Source organism: Dipodomys spectabilis, unplaced genomic scaffold, assembly GCF_019054845.1.
Source record: "Dipodomys spectabilis isolate Male_0828 unplaced genomic scaffold, ASM1905484v1 ptg000436l, whole genome shotgun sequence".
In the NCBI taxonomy this organism is placed as follows: domain Eukaryota; kingdom Metazoa; phylum Chordata; class Mammalia; order Rodentia; family Heteromyidae; genus Dipodomys; species Dipodomys spectabilis.
Window position 1 is genome coordinate 8,680,623 of NW_024871113.1, and position 17,668 is coordinate 8,698,290.

The 17,668-nt window shown below is 37.5% G+C and overlaps 1 protein-coding gene across 3 annotated transcripts in view; it reads left to right on the top strand.

The window, feature by feature from the left end:
• The window catches only part of Fnip2 (folliculin interacting protein 2), a 147,715-nt gene extending 131,626 nt beyond the window's left edge, over positions 1-16,089 (top strand). For all 3 annotated transcript variants that reach the window (XM_042668422.1, XM_042668424.1, XM_042668425.1), the window contains 3 exons: positions 6,640-6,840; positions 10,890-11,005; positions 12,673-16,089. In XM_042668422.1, coding sequence (XP_042524356.1) covers positions 6,640-6,840; positions 10,890-11,005; positions 12,673-12,751 — 396 coding nt within the window. In that variant the 3' untranslated portion in view covers positions 12,752-16,089. The remainder of the gene's footprint in view (positions 1-6,639; positions 6,841-10,889; positions 11,006-12,672) is intronic.
• The last annotated feature ends 1,579 nt before the right edge of the window (positions 16,090-17,668 follow it).

Genomic DNA, 17,668 nt, shown 5'->3' on the forward strand with positions numbered 1-17,668 from the left:
TGGACTCTGTTATTTCCTTGTGCATACCTATTTCATTTTAATTTAGTAAACAGCAGTTTTTTGAGTGCTTGCTCCTGGTTTATGTGCTGAGGACTTGGGGACAGGCACAGAGATGCCTGTCACTTCAGCTCACCAGCCTAATCAGTCTCAAGTCTTTCTCTGAGTCTGTACCTCAGATTCTACCTTTTGTTCCAGTGGTTTCAAGTAAATGGAGGTGTTTTTTTTTTTTTTAATGTTAGATTTATTTTGTTTCATTTTATTGTAAGGGTGATGTCAGAGGAGTTACAATTACATAAGTAAGGTGTAATGAATACATTTCTTGTCAAACATTGTTACCCCTGCCCTCATTTTTCTCCACTTTCCCTTCCTCCAGACTTCCTCTACCCCCCCACCCCAAGTTGTAAAGTTCATTTCCAACCTAGCACCTTGTGAGTATCGCTATTGTATTGGGTCTCCCTTTGTCTTTTGTTTCACCATTTTGTTATTCCCCTTCCCTTCCCCAAATCAAAAAAAAAATATATATATATATGTATATGTATATATATATATATATATATATATATATATATGACACAGGGTACCGGACTTAAAAACAATGACTACCAGGGATAAACCAAAGGGGGTGTAAAAAAAAGTACTTAATACAGTACATTAAAAACAACCACATTAGCCAGGCACCAGTGGCTCACACCTGTAATCCTAGCTACTCAGGAGGCTGAGATCTGAGGATCATGGTTCAAAGCCAGTCCGGGCAGGAAAGTCTGTGAGACTCTTATCTCCAATAAACCACTAGAAAACCAGAAGTGGCACTATGGCTCAAGTGGTAGAGCGCTCACCTTGAGCTGAAGAGCGTAGGGACAGTGCCTAAGCCCAGAGTTCAAGCTCCACGACCGACCAAAAAAAAAAAAAAAAAACAACACATTAACAACAGCAATAACAAAAAATCCACTCTTGTTTCCGTTTCTTGGAGTTTATTTCAATTAGCATCATTTCATATGGTCATATGTACATAGCTATAGAGCTGTTGTGATCCTCAGGACTATCGTAGACATACTAATTATTACAAATGAGGGAAACCATGGAGCCTATGTTTCTTTGGGTCTGGCTAACTTCACTTAATATAATTTTTTCCAAGTCTTCCATTTCCTTATAAATGGGGCAGTGCCATTTTTTCTGATAAAAGCATAGAACTCCATTGTGCATATATACCACATTTTCTTGATCCATTCATCTACTGAGGGGCATCTGGGTTGGTTCCATATCTTATCTATGGCAAATAAAGCTGCAGTGAACATGGTTGTGCTGGTAGCTTTAGTATGGTCTTGTTTGTGATCGTTTGGGTAAATGCCCAGGAATGGGATTGCTGGATCATAGGGGAGTTCTATGTGTAGTCTTTTTAAGGAACTTCCAAACTGCTGAACCAGTTTACATTCCCACCAACAATGTAGTAGTGTTCCCTTTTGGCCACATCCCCACCAGCATCTGTTAATTATGTTTTCTTGATAATGGCCATTCTAACTGGGGTGAGTTGTAATCTCAATGTTGTTTTGATTTGCATTTCTTTTATGACCAGAGTTGTTGAACATTTCTTCAGGTATCTACTGGCTATTCTTATTTCCTCTCCAGAGAAGTCTCTTTTTAATTCTTCAGTCCACTTATTAATGAAATATATATGCACCAAATGCCAGAGCACCCAAATTCATCAAACAAACACTACTTACCCTAAAACTGTACATAGATCCAAACATATTGATTGTTGGTGACTTTAACACACCACTGTCACTACTGGATAGATCAACCTGGCAAAAACTCAACCGATAAACCCCTGAACTAAACAATTATATAGCCAAACTAGACTTAACAGACATTTGCAGACTATTTCATCCAGCAGCGTCAGAATATACGTTCTTCTCAGCAGCACATGGAACATTTTCCAAAATAGACCACATTTTAGGTCACAGAGCAAATCTAAGCAAATTCAAGTATATTGAAATTATTCCCTGCCTTCTCTCAGACCACAGTGAAATAAAATTCGAGCTCAACACCAAGAGCCACTATAGAAAATTTTGTAACGTACAGAGACTGAACAACACATTGTTGAGTAGTCAGCGGTTCATTGAAGAGATCAGAAAGGAAATTCAAACATTCATAATATTTAACAAAAATGAACATACAAAAATACTAACTCCTCTGGAACACAGCAAAGGCAGTACTCAGAGGAAAATTTATATCTCTGAGTTCCTACATCACCAAATTGGAGAAATCACAAACCAACAATTTAATGATGCACCTTAAGCTCCTTGAAAATCACCAACAATCCAAGATGGTTATAGATAATTAAAATTAAATCAGAATTAAATGAATTAGAGTCCAAAAAAAACATAAAGATCAGCAAAACAAAGAATTAGTTCTTTGAAAAAATTAACAAAATTGACAGACTTTTAGCAAATCTGACCAAAAGAAGTGGGAGAGGGAGAGACGAGATTGGGAACATAACAGAAACAAGCAAGATTCAGAATACTTTGCAAACCTTTGTGCTAACAAATTTGAGAATCGGAAGAATTTCTAGCAAATATTTAGATACCCAAACTAAACCAAGATCTAAGCCAACTAAATAGACCGATATCAAGTTTTGAAATAGAAATGGCAATCAAAGTCCTCCGACCCAAGAAAAGCACAGGACCAGACAGATTCACAGCCGAATTGTGAAAGACTTTCAAAGGAGAACTCCAATACTCTTCAAACTCTTCAATGCAATTGAAAGTGAAAGATCCCTACTAAACTTGTTCTTTGAGGCCAGCATAACCCTCATCCCAAAACCAGATAGGGACCCAACAATGAAAAATAACTATAGACCCATTCCTTTAATGAACATCGATGCAAAGCTTCTCAATAAAATTCTGGCCAAATGACTTCAACAGCTAATCAAAAAATTTGTTCACTATGACCAAATGGGATTCATTCCAGGGATGCAAAACTGATTCAATATACACAAGTCAATTGATGTAATTCAACACTTCAATAGGAGCAAGGATAAGAACCACATGATCATCTCAATAGATGCAGAGAAAGTATTTGATAAGATCCAACACCACTTTATGATTAAGGCTCTGAAGAAACTAGGAATCTGTGGAACATTCCTCAATATAATAAAAGCTGTATATGACAAACCCATAGCTAACATTATACTTAATGGTGAAAAGTTAAAAAATATTTCTCTAAAATCGAATGAGACAAGGATGTCCTCTCTCTCCACTCCTCTTCAATATAGTATTGGAATCCTAGCCAGGGAAATAAGACGAGACAAAGTGTCCCAAATAGGGAAAGAAGTAAAACACTCCCTCTTTGACAATGATATGAACCTGTATTTAAAGGACCCCATAGACCCCTCTCCCAAGTTACTTGAGCTGATCCAAAACTTTGACAAAGTAGCAGGGTATAAAATTAATCCACAAAAATCAGTAACTTTTCTATATGCCAAAAATGAGAAGGGTAAAATCAGAAAAGCAACTCCATTTGTAATAGCCTCAAAAAAAAAAATCACCAAACAAGTAAAGGACCTTTATGATGACAACTTTAAAAACATGAAAAAGCAAAATTAAGGATGTGGATAAACCTCCCTTGCTCCTGGATTGAGAGGATTAACAGTGAAAATGGCAATACTGCCAAAGGCAATCTACAAATTCAATGCAATACCCATCAATATCCCAACAACATTCTTCAATGAAATAGAAGAAACAATCCAAAAATTGATATGGAATTTTAGAACACCCCTAATGACAAAAGCAATCCTTAAGCAGGAGAAATAGTACTGGAAGAATATCAATACCAAACTTCAAACTCTATTATAATGCTGCAATTATAAAAACAGCTTGGTACTGGCACATAAACAGCCTGAGGGCCAGTGGAAAAGAATTGAAGACCTAGACATGATCCCATAGCCCTATGACCACCTATTTTTTTTTTAATTTTTTGTCATCAGTTGTTGGGCTCAAGGCTAATGTTCTACCACTTGAGCCACAGTGCCATTTCTAGTTTTCTGGTTATTAACTGGAGATAAGAGTATCACGGACTTTCCTGCCTGGGCTGGCTTTGAGCCATGATCCTCAGATCTCAGACTCCTGAGTAGTTAGGATTACAGGCATGAGCCACCAGACCTGGCTCCATCTAATCTTTAGGTTAGATTTTTTTTTACTAAGTAGCTACCTTCATATCGTTTAGCCACCTTCTCTGCTGTTTATCTAGAACTACATCCTTCTGATATAACTAATGCTCCCTTGCCAGACTACTGCCCTTCCAGTGAAAACAAAGCTCTCTGAGTTGGTGGTGGTGCTGTATAAAATTACAGTCTGTAGACTATTGGGTAATTGGATTGACATACACTTCCCACCCTACCTCTTCAGTGATGTGGGCATATAGGAGAAGAGCTCAGATGGAAAATCAGGCCTTAATTATCTACTAAAAATCAATTTTTTTTGGTTGAAATAACTTTTTTTTAAATTTTAATTTAATTTTTTTTTGTGAACATACTGTACAGAGGGGTTACAATTACATGGGCAGGATAATGCGTACATTTCTTATCAAGCATTGCAGCCTCCTCCTTTGTTTACCCTTCACATCCCTTCCCAGCTCCCCCTACCTAATCCGCCTCCCCCTCCCCCCCACCAACGTTGTAAAGCTTGTTGCAACAATGAGAAGTAAAAATCAATTTTTTAAAGCTATATCTTACCATGGAAAGTGACCAACACATGTTTATCTGATTGTATATGTTGGCCTGTGTCTGATAATGACAGTATTACCATCACACTGAATTTTGACAACCCAAGCAATGAAGGGACTTGAGTTCCAAATATAAATATTTGCATTTCCATATCTTCATTTTCAAAGAGAAAGCATAATATTGATGGTAAATCATTGCCATCTTGCTGTGTTGTGAATTTATGACACCTGATTTTAGGGAAGTCAATGAGTGTGTGTGTGTGTGTGTGTGTGTCTGAGAATGGAGTCAGGGCCTCATGCTTTGTAGGCAAGTATTCTCCCTCAGAGCTACCTTCCCAACTGAGGTTCTGTGTCTTTAGCTCTATTTTGGAGAATGGATATTAATTTGCATGTTTGAGAAGCGTGAGGTAAGAAGATCATGGGTAAGAACATGCTGTAGTTAACTAGCCTATATGATGAAGTGTCTTGGGAATTCAGGCCTCATCAATTCAAAAATACATTTTATCAAATGCGTTATTTGAATAAAATGTTTAAGTAGATTTGCCTGATTAGTTTTCCTTTCAATGGTAAAAATATAAACCCTGAATATTTTCTCTTTGAATATACTGTAGGAAAAATATAGGTTCTACCAGTTTTTATTCAGCTCAGCAGTTCCTTCCTCAATTGTGAGAAGAAACACAAAGCTGCTCCCCGTTTATTAAAAGAATCCAGGACCTGAGAGTCCCATCTCTTAAAATTACAGAACGACAGTGCATCTTTGATAGGTATTTGCAGTCTTCCCACTACTTGTAGGTAACCATGGCCCAAAAGGGTTATATCTTTTTCTTTGTTGTAATTAGCAAAAACCAGACCTTATTAGCTTAAGCAGATGAGACTTTGTTGATAGGATATTAGAAATTCATAGACTTGATAAGTGCAGAGCCAAAGAATTAGGCTTGGCTGTGGAATCTCTAGACCAGATTCAGGAACCATGAACTACTGAAGAAGATCATTGTAGGGCCTTCCTTCTATGATGTGGACTTGGACACACACACACACACACACACACACACACACACACACACACAGTACTAGAAGATAGGTACCAGAAGGCATTGCTGGTGAAGCCATTATGCTATAATCAGTTTTAAGAAATTATGTTTGTTGGGCTGGGAAGGTGGCTCAGTGGTAGAGCACTTGCCTTGCATGCTCGAGGCCCTGGGTTCGATTCCTCAGCACCACATAAGCAAAAAGAAAAAAGCCGGAAGTGGCACTGTGGCTCAAGTGGTAGAGCACTAGCCTTGAGCTGAAGAGCTGAGGGACAGTGCCCAGGCCCAGAGTTCAGGCCCCACGACCGGACCCCAAAAAAAAAAAGAAAGAAAGAAATTATGTTTCTTAAGGCTCTTTACTTCAATGTTATCTCCATTGTACAATTTATGAGTATTTTAAGTATGTTTATCAGCTCTCAGCCATTTTTAGTTGGTTATTAGAGATAATTGATGCAGTGCACAGTTACTAAGTTAATTTTTCTTAATTAAAACTATAACTGTAAAGATAATAGTTGTTACCCTGGCTAACCTGGTTATTGGGGAAATGGCAATTCTGTACTTTATTTTGATTTTCCTTGTTTTAAAAGAAGACAGTCATTTAAAGAGATGAATTTTAATATCCTGGGATATAAGGACGACACAGGTCTTCTTGCTTATATATGAACATTTAAGAATACTGCACAGTGTACTTCCTAGTTATAAGAGGAAAATAATGATTAAATGCAATTTTATTGAATTAATTTAAGAAATAATTTTATAATGTTCCTATGTGAGTCCCCTGATGCATTGCATCTGTAAGCTTTCTTTCACTGTCAGCTTCCAAATCATTGGCCAAAATCATTCTGAGTATCACTGGTGTGAAGAAAGTCAACCTGCTGCATTTCCCTTTCAGCATCCAGTGCTGGATGAGCCAGTAGCTGAGGCTGTCTGCATTATTGCAGATACGGACAAGTGGAGCGTCCAAGTGGCCACGAGTCAGAGGAAAGTGATAGACAACATGAAGCTGGGCCAAGAGGTCTTGGTTTCTAGTCAGGTGTCCAGTTTACTTCAGTCCGTTTTACAGCTATACAAGCTTCATCTCTCTGCTGATTTTGTAAGTATTGGCTCTCACATCATCAAAGAAATACAGCTAATAAAATACTCTTGGAACACTTTGACTAAAGTCTTAAGTTCAGACACACTAGTTTTAATATAATTGGAGGTTAGCATTCAGTAAAAGTGGAACATGCAACATATAAACAGCAAACACTAAGGATCTCAGTATTAATGGCCCTCCTTCAAGAACTTGAGCACTGAAATCTTTTGAACAAGGAAGATGGTAGAATGAATAAGGGATAAGGAGGGGGGTCGAGCATAAAAGAAAATTTTAAATCCTCCATTGGAAAATTCCTTAGTTCTCCCTTTGTGAGTGGATTAATTAGGCACACCTTGTTTCTGAAGGGATTGTTGTTTTGTGTTCAGTGACTGTCCTCACAAAAACATTAAATATAAAATAGATATGGTTTGTAGAAACACTTTGAAATGTGAAAGTGCTGGATAAGATGTATTATGTAAGTACTTATAAGTTGGTATCAATTGTTAATTTTCAGCTAGACTTTTCAAATCACTTTCATATCATTTAAAATACAAATACAAGCCTAGAAAGCCCTAGAAAAATTGTTGATAGCTCTCCCCAAGTTAGTGGCCTTAATATACATAACAAATTACTCTGTCTCTCTCCCTTCTTCACCCCTCCCCCTCCCTCCCTCTCTCTCTCTGTGTGCTGACAAAGAGAGATTGAAAGAGGAACTATATTCAGAAAGGGAGGGATAAAACTAGGAAAATCCTCCTTGAGCTGGAAGAGTCTGCTAATTAGTCTTTCTTCCCTTCTGTGCAGAGTTTTTTTTTTTTTTTTGTAGCATAGTCACAAACCAAAACCTCTTTCCCTGCTGGCCTTGCAAAACATTAAATTAGAGCTACTGACCAGAAAAGTAGGAAGCTAAATATTAATACTCTAATTACCAATCCAATGGTCATTTTTCTTGAGTTCTTCTGATGGAATCTAGTTATACTACATTCCTCAGAAATAATCAAGACTTTGTTAGCTCTGAAATGATGGTTGTTGTAAAACCAGTGTCAGTGTGGCAGGGCAGGAGGACTTCAGAGCACCACTGGATTAGGCTTGAGTTTACTGGTGATTTACTTGTTTGATGATGGACAGTCCTGAGTGTCTCTGAAACTCAGATTTCTTGTTTTAAAATGAAAGTGGCACAATACATGTGTTGTAAAATTTCTCTGAAATTAGTGATCAAATACTGCTTTTTCAAGCTGTCAAAGCACAGTACAAATGCAGGATACTTTAAAAGCCAATACATATACATTAGGAGCCAGCCAGAACACAGGCTTTAGAGTTTAACTCAAGGTTTACTGCTAACCGCATAACCTCTTAAAGCCTCAGTGTGCTTATCTGCAAATCTGGAGAGATAATAGAACATGTCTCATATGCTTATAAAGATGAGACAATTAGGTAATTTATGCAAAGCACTTAGAAGAGTGGCAGATGTTATAAACTCACAGGAAACAGCTATTATTGGTATGGTATGTTGGTTAATTAAACAGTATTGATAATTGTAAAAGCCAGAAACATCTTTTCACAAAAATATTTATTTGGGATTTAAACTGAAGAATATTCTTATATGATGTCTGTCCAGGGGTAATGGAAAAGCATTCATGGGTTGTTGTGACCTTGTTTTCCATTCTCCACCTATAAGCAGCTTTCTTCTAGTAGCAGATTGGGTTAGGTGCACATGGCCTCTTCTGTAAGGGAAGGAGGATATATTAAACATCATAGTGTTTTATATTTCATTTATATTTCATTCTGAACTACATAGCTCCTATTGCATTTCACATGTTAGTTATCAAAGCTATAACTTACTAATTCTTTTTACTTCATTTGAATAGAATTAAGTTTAACCACCAAATAAAATGAATGCCTCATTAAACCAACATCAAAGAAAATTTTATCTGCAGTTTTATTTCTTAAATATTACTTGAATAAAACGTATATGATTAGGGCCTTCAGATGAAAAGAGAAAAGCTATTTAAAGTTTTAGAAGTTAAAAGTTGAACAAATCTGTCTTAGGAACAAAATCCCAGCAAAAAGAAAGGGAAATAATAGTTTTATTTGAATATTAAGCTTTTAAAAAAGTCTAACTACTTTAAATTTCACATTTATTTACATTTCCAGACACGAATACTCTTTCTTTCCACATCTCACCAAGTACTTTTCATGTGGAATATTGACACTAAATTAACTGTTTTATAAGAAAAGATTCAATATAATATTAATGTTCTATTTAGTATTTTATAATGCTCTTATTAAAAACATGAGCCTGGCACCAGTGCTCATGCCTGTAATCCTAGCTACTCAGGAGGTTGAGATCTGAGAGGACTGCAATTGAAGCCAGCTTGGGCAGGAAAGTCCATGAAACTATCTCCAATTAACCACCAGAAAACTGGAAGTGGCACTGTGGCTCAAGTGGTACAGCATTTGCCTTGAGCTGAAGGGTTCAGGGACAGCTCCCAGGCCCAGAGTGCAAAACCCCACGACTGACAAAAAAAAGAAACAAAACTGTGTGCTTTTATTCTATAAAGAACTGAAACTCGACAGAGAGATAGATCCCATAACCACTTAACTCTGTTAATTTGGAAGAAATTTCCATGAGAACTGGTGAAATCCTCCTGGCTTTGCCTGTTACTTACTAGCAGTTGTGTTTCATCCACCTGACACATGCACTTAAGATTTCAAGCCTGTATTCTTACAGAGTGCCTCACTAACAGATACTTTTCCTTGTCACTGATCAGTGCAGATGGCCAACTTCAACATTTTCAAATGCATCTGTTAATCTTTTTTACCCTGAAAATAACAGGCCTAATGGTCTAGAAGAAAATTACATATGATGGAATTGCCCTTGCCAAAGCAATCAGGTGTCTCACTGGAGATGCTTGCATAACTCTGCCTGCCAAATGCAAAAGCATTTGCCTCTGGTGAAAGACACAGATGGTTGCTGTTCTCTAGAAAGTGAAGTTGGACACATTTCCAAGGGTAAAGATGTCCTGAAATATAATTGCCTCTTTATTGTTATTGAAGACCTAGTTAAAGTATGCTCTTGAAAGCAAAATAAGAAGTTCCAAACAACCTTATTCTCCTCTGGGCCAAAACACTGTGATATGGAAATAGAACATATCAAATATAATCTTCACAAAATATTAGAACAAAAACAATTAAATAATGACAAATTTACTTCTCAGCAATTATTTAGCCATAAAATTATGTCAATACTGGGTGTTAGTGGTGCATGCCTGTAATTCTAGCTACTCAGGAGGCTGAGATCTGAGGATCTTGGCTTGAGGTCATCCCAGACATGAAAATCCATGAGTCTCTTATCTCTAACTACCAAAAATGTCAGAAGTGGAGCTTTGGCTCCTGGGGCAGAGTGCTAGCCTTAAGCAAAAAAGAGTTTAGGAACAGTGCCTAGACCCTGAGTTTAAGCCCTAAGTCCTGGCACATATACACAAAAAAATTATCAATAAAGGATTTTTAACATTGAAATTAATTGTTAGAAAGGTTTTTAAAGGTAGGAAATTTTTGTACTTAGAAACTTTAAAAACATTATCATGAGCTGGGAACCACTGGCTCACACCAGTAAATCCTATAAAAATTTTGATTTGAATAGCCAAGTCCACCCGGGCAGAAAAGTCCTCCAGTTTGAAAAATAACAACACAACACTGGCATGATACTATATTTTAAAAAATTGTCATTTTACAAAAACATGTTTTAGTAGTGATGGATTTTTTGGTCACTTGTAGAATTCTTTATTTGTATGTGTGTTACTGAAGATTAAACCCAGAACCATAAGTCATAAGCAAGTGCCCTACCACTGAATTGTTGAGGCAGGGTTTCACAGTGTAGCTCAGACTGACCTTGAACTCACTGTGTAGCTTCACCTGGTCCCAAACTTAAGATCCTTCTTTCTCCACCACCCATGTACTGTATCACCATTCCCAACAGTTTTTAAAGTGTTCTTGAAAGTGGTGATATAACTTTTATGACATTGGCAGATTGATTATAGCCCTCATTCTGAATGTCATTGCCTTCACAGTGCATCATGCATCTTGAAGACAGACTACAAGAGATGTACCTTAAAAGTAAAATGCTTTCTGAATATCTTCGGGGACACACAAGAGTACATGTGAAAGAATTGGGTGTTGTGCTGGGGTGAGTTCTGTGAAGGGCTATCACTACCCCTTTCTAGTCTGGTCCCTCAACTCATTAGCCTGTGCCATCCTACATCTGCAGGCCCAGTATTTCCCAGTGTTCAAGGTCCCTCAGATATGAGCTCCACAGCTCTCAAATGACCAACATCTGACATCTGGATTCCCACCTGGAAACAATTTTAGGACATGGGTTGGGGCTACTTTTGCTTTCTGCCTGCTGCTTTTATTCTTGTAAGGGAACATTTTACCCATTCTCTCTGTCCATTTCTAGTAACTCCATAAGATGCCAGAGCCACAACTGTCAGTGGGGAGCCTGTGTTCATACCTTACTTCCTAGAGGAGGAACAGGACTTCTCTCAAACTCCAAGGGCTTCCACGTAAGCCCTTTGATAGGGAGACTTGCTCATATTACTAATCCATGTCATCTTCCAGAGAGCACTTACAACATCTTCTCTAGAAGAAATGCTGATTTGTTTTCCTAATCAGTAGGCAGCTAACAAAAAAGTCATTGTGTCTATGGGTACTTGTTCGCTTTATCCATGGTAACTATTTCTCAATTCGGAATTAAAAATGTCAACCTTTAAATTCTCCCATGCCAGCTAGTTAAAGAATTTTTAAAATTTTTAAAATTTAGGCCTTTGCATTTACATTTACAGACTCTTATATTCAGGGTATAACTATTTTTTTTTCACATGTTGCATTTAAAAAATATTTTCCCCCTTCAAGACATTTTGCTGGTGTCCCCCTTGTGTTTTGTTTGGCTCATGGCAGCCGCATACTGTAATCCTGCCTCACCAGTTTCCCATCACTAGATGTGAACATTGTATTTCTAGAACTTTTTTTTTCTTTTTTTTTGGTCCGGTCGGGGCCTGAACTCTGGGCCTGGACGCTGTCCCTCAGCTCTTCAGCTCAAGGCTAGCACTCTACCACTTGAGCCACAGCACCACTTCCGGCTTTTTTCTTTTTGCTTATGTGGTGCTGAGGAATTGAACCCAGGGCCTCAGGCATGCAAGGCAAGCACTCTACCACTGAGCCACCTTCCCAGCCCCATTTCTAGAACTTTTTAACAGTTCCTCATTCTGGCAGATATCCATCCATCTATACTTGTAGAAAAATTCATAATTTTTAGAATTTAGAAGAAATAGTTAAGGACATGTTCCACAGACTGGAACATTCCAATTTTTTCTCCTCATAACACCTGGCAGCATTTTGCCAGCAACTATCAGGCTTCCACTTCTGCTTTAAGAGTGTAGCCAAAGCCATGTCCATCCCTTGAGACTGGCTCAAGCACTCAGGGAGGAACTGAGGGGCACAGCCTTCAGGAACAGACCCAAGGTATTCGGAGTGATGACTTATCACAATTCTCCTAGACTAACTTGAATCATTGTGTCAAGTCAGTCTGCCTGCAGGAAGATTGTCGGGAGGAGTGAGGGACAATGGAAAAACCTGAGTCAAACAGAATAAGAAAAGTCACCTGTTGGGCCCTCACAGAGAGAACAGCTTTGTGTTCCCCACCTTTCTGTGCCTATATCCTTGGCGTCTGTGGACAGAGTCCATTGGGAGATCTTAGCTTATCATTAGTTTTAAATGTTGGATAAGGTACATTAAAATGACTTCCTAGATAATTGTGTTAAAGTACTTTTTTTTTTTTCTGCTTTCGATCTTCAGGATTGAATCTAATGACCTGCCTCTGTTGACTGCAATTGCCAGCACTCATTCTCCTTATGTGGCTCAAATACTTTTATAAACTAATGCTCAGGACAATTCTTCTTGAAACGAGAAAAACAAATTCTCAACTGAAGGACAAATGAACCTGGCCTCGGTGACATCAAAAGCATAAGAGGAGAAGATAAGGAGTCATTCCATCATTTGCTTTGTTGCTTTCAAGTGGATGCTTCATTGGGAGACTTAGGTTTATTGGACACAATTGCATTTGTGATTTTCAGAAACACTTTGGATCTTTTGTTACCTGTGAATCAGCAGAGTGTTATTTCTGATCAGGGGAGACATAAGCACTACACTAAACACTAAGCAGTTGTTGCAGATAGCCTTGTGTTGTTTGGACAGAATAATGACGAGCAATTTGGAGTAGAGTGCAAACTGTGTATGTAACATTCCAGCAGGGCGAGGCTGTAACCTGGAGAGAACACAGTGCACTATTGTAAGACAGGCAGAATAAGGACTTTGATTTTCACAGGTGACAAGAAGGAAGCCAAATTATGCCATTATCAGCCCCGTGGCTCTAGCAGCTGCTGTTTGATATGAAAGAGGATTGTCTGTTGGAAAAACAGTGCTGTAGAGACCCAGTGCTCTCACTGAGTTCTCAGAGTTTACTCTCAGAGGCAGCTACAGGTAAGTCAGAGGTGGATTGCTGGTGCAATAACCCAAGAGCCAATGTAGCATCCTCAGCCTGACTCCAGGTGTTGACCCTATCACTTAGAGCTCTCTGCAGCCTTTTCAAGAAAGGCTATTTGCCAAAGTTACTTATAAGCTCAAGTGTTTCTGTTGATAAATTCTTCCAGCCAGAGCCACTTTCTTCCTAGATTAGTTGATTTAAGACTGTAATTTAAAAGATGCAGCTGTCCAAGTAGGAAGTGAAACTGCAACAAAAAGCAGCTAGGTTAGACTATAAGAAGCAAACTGCATATAGTGTGAATTTTTACAGTATCAACTGTGTACTTTTTTCATCTTGTTCATGTCCTTTCCAAAACATCTTTCTAGAAATCAACTTGATCATCACACATAAAGCCTACCAAAGTAAAGGATTCAACTGTTAAAAACTCAGTTTTCTGTTAACAGAAAAGAAACCTAGTTTACTGACTGATAATGATTGTATCTTGACATCTAGGATAAAGTAAGACTTGCATTAAGTGGAAGAGGCTAATCTAGTAAACAAGACATGGTTAAACCCTAACTTCCCTCCCTTCCACATATCTCTTGTACTAAGAAGGTGGACTACTTTGGAGTTAGAAAGACTTTAGACTTCATACTTCATAAAATCTTGATCCTCACTACCACATAACTTTGTCTATTCTTGTACAAATGCAAGTAAATTGGAAGCTGTACCAATTGACAAAAATGCTGTGTTCTTTCTTAGGAACAGGCCAGAAATACTACTTTCCCCTCTCTTTGTGCTTTATGAGAATAGATATAGGTGCTTTGAGGCACTTGGTATCTTTGATGTTCACTTTATTTTTTATTTTTTCTTTTACAAAATTTAAGTTTTACATTCCTTTTAGTGTTATTGCCTTTCTTTTTGGCCTAACATAAGTTTGGTATTTTCACATTTCTCTCTCCATGACATCATTGTTTGCTACTGGCCACCTTATGGCTCAGCATGCTCAACCTTGCTTTTCCTTGTGTGTGAATAAGCTGTCAAAGCTGGTCTTAGGTTTTTTCCATGCCAACCTAAAGCATTCCCCTCCTCTCTAGCTCCTTTTCCTTGTTTACATGTTGTGTGCACTTTGCCTTATTCACCATCTTCCCGGGGTTCAGAGAAAATAACACAAAAGGAATATGATTCTCGTGTATCTATTAGTGGCATGTTGAAAATTAGTTCCATCCCGGGAAAATTGAGCTTCACTTGGGTTGATTCTTAACTCTATACATAAAAAACTCAGCTAAGTCTCCTCCAAGCCTTAAAATTATAATTTTCTTCTTGTTCTAATGTTTTAAAAGTCACTCAGAAAATGTATTGTAGGAGATCACAGGTGGGTGGTGGGTGGAGGTTGTCTCAGTGATCCCTTAGGACTCCATTCAGAGCCTAATCCTGTTGTGCTACCTACAGATACAAACCCATAATGTTGCTGCTCTTTCTAAGTTTCATTGAAATATTGAACATTTCAAGCTTCCTCTTAAATTCAACTTCTTCCCTAAAGCAAAGATAAAGAGAAGTCCTGGGGACCTGTGATCCCCCAACACACATACAACACCCAGTGGCTTCCTTCTGCTACAGCTGAAGAGTCGAGAAAGGGCTCCCACCCTCCCATACCCCTCTCAAGAAAAAAAAAAATTAATGAAGAAAGAAATCTACCTCAGTTGACAGGATTCTACCTTTAGGGTTTATTCAACTCTATGTCTTACTGTTGAGTGTATTTCTTCGTTGCTCTTGCTTTCTTAAGCAAGCTAGTGAGGCATGATGGAGCGGGTATGTAAATGTTCCTGTAAAAGGCCTCTTTCTAGCATGTTGCAGTTTTTATTTTTAATAAGTTGATAAGTGATATGAATGTAAAGCTAATTGTGTATGTTTTAAACATGACAATGAAAGTTTAAGATGTAGCTTCCATACTTGTGCATAATTCCAAAGTATTTTATTTTATCAGTGTTAAATAGCTTTTTGTACAGGCTGCAATCCTTTTTTCTGAAGTGTGCTGTTTTTTAATGAAAATAACTAAAATCTTTTCACATCCCATGAAACTGCCGTTTACACATACAATTTTTTAAACTTACCATATTTTTCAGAATTAACTTTTTTGGAGGGAGGAAATTACCCACTTGATAAAAGATTCTAAACTGTTTAGGCTATTATGATTAGGTCCTCAGATTTTTATATAAATTTAGTCTGTAGTTTCTTAGGTTCTTCGCAAGAATTGATTGTACATATAAATATAAAATGACCCTCAAATTCTTTTAAATGTCTGGATTTTTCACTAATGAACACTCTGGGGAACATTTTGTTTATGCATACTTTCACCATTAAATTTAAAAAGTCTATCTCAGTTCATGTGAACACTTTGTTTTTGTTATGTTCTGGGGAAATGATATTTTCATATACTTTCTGTTAAATCAAGCAAGCTCCATTGTTTTAATTTTTAAATGTCAAAAGTTGGTGAGATTTTAATATGCCTAAATTTGAGTTGTAGTTTAAAAAGAAAATCTGGGATTTGTTGCTGAAACTTCATAAAGAAAAAGTAATAATACTTAATATTTTTGACCAATGGAATGGATACCAATGTCAATCCAGTGTCAATGTGTAGATTTTTTTTCTTGTTCATTATTATGAACAAATTATCTTGTTCATAATTGAGTTATTTTGGTCCATTTTTCTGTGGCATTTGGTGCAATAAATCTTTGAATTATCTTGAACACTTTCCTAGTGTTGGATATGATTTATTTGTTATATTTAATCAAAGGTGGTGTATCAAAGTAACTCATAGTAAAGCAGTATCTTTGTACATATAAGCCAGTGTTTTAACAGTGGTGTTTTAGAAGTACTGGGCATTTTTTCAACACACACTGATGATTGAGGGCCATAGTCATCAGTACATGGTGGGAGGGGATAGACGTATTCTGCCATGGGTGCATTCCCAGGGCCAGCTTCAGTAGCTATTAAATGTCCCACTGGGCATTCATGGGGGCAGTGGGGCAGACCTTTAATATCTAAGCTGTGTTCTGTTTTACAAAAAGTATTTTTTTTACATGTTTCAGTAGTTGTTACACACATTAAAGGAAGTTTTTACTTTGGAACTAGAATCTTGGGGTTATAAGGTAAGTACTCATTACCTTACTCGTGTAACTGTAACCCCTCTGTAGAGTATCTTTACAATAAAATAATCATTTGAAAACAAAAGATTTTTCATTAAGAGAAATTAGTTAATACTTTAATGTTATCTTATTACAGTATGACTTGGTTCTTGTACCAAGAACAAGTCACTTGGTCTTCTCCAAGAACTGATGGATTTTGGAAACTGTACTTCATCACTACCACCTCTGGGGAAGTAGATCCCTCCATGCACCACACATCTTGTTTGCCTCCATGGAGTGGCTGTGGGGTGAAGATGTGGGCATCTGCCTACTCGTTAGCTTTCTACTCTGCTACCCCCATGTTTTGCATACTAAAGAATGAGTTTTAGAAGTAGAGCTGTGACTCAAATGGTAGAATGCCAACCTTGAGCAAAAAAAATTAGGGGACAGTTCCTAGGCCCTGAGTTCAAGCCCAGTACTGCCACAAAATAAAATAAGGGATTTTAAAAATAGTTCAGCTAGGTGTTATATAGCTTTTTAAAAATATTTTTTTATTGTAAAGATACTGTGCAGCAGAGGGATTACAGTTACATGAGTAAGGTTATGAGTACATTTCGTATCAAGCATTGTTACCCCTCCTTTGTTTTTCCCCTACTTTCCCTTCCCTCTGGTATATAGTTTTGCATAAATTGTGTATCTAAGGTTTACTATTTGGATTTTACTTGAGGATAATAAAGGGTTGTCACAAAATACTTGCTATATTGGTAGATATCTCTGGGGAAAAATGTTTATTATCATATTATGTTTTCCTTATAAAGAGAAGTTTCAGGTATTTCAAAATTCTTTCTGATAAATGAAAATTTCAAGTATTTTTCCCGTATTCTGAAGCACACTTACAATTGTGCCACTAGTCAAGGTTTTAAATGTATACCTACATACCACAGTCCATGTTTTTAAAAAATAAAAATTTCACCCATATTAAGGTGACCCTTCGTCTTGTTCCTGAATCCTCTGTCAGCTAAGCATCTTCACTTCTTGGCCTTGGTTCTCTCTCTCTGCCACCTGGCTGCCCCTGCACACCTCTTACCAAGATCCAAGGCTTGTCTCCTCCCCTCCATAGTGTCTGAAGTTTTTCCCAGGTCTGCAGCTTGGCTGCAATGACTTGCCTAAAATATACCACAGTTTCTTGTTTGTTTTTGCC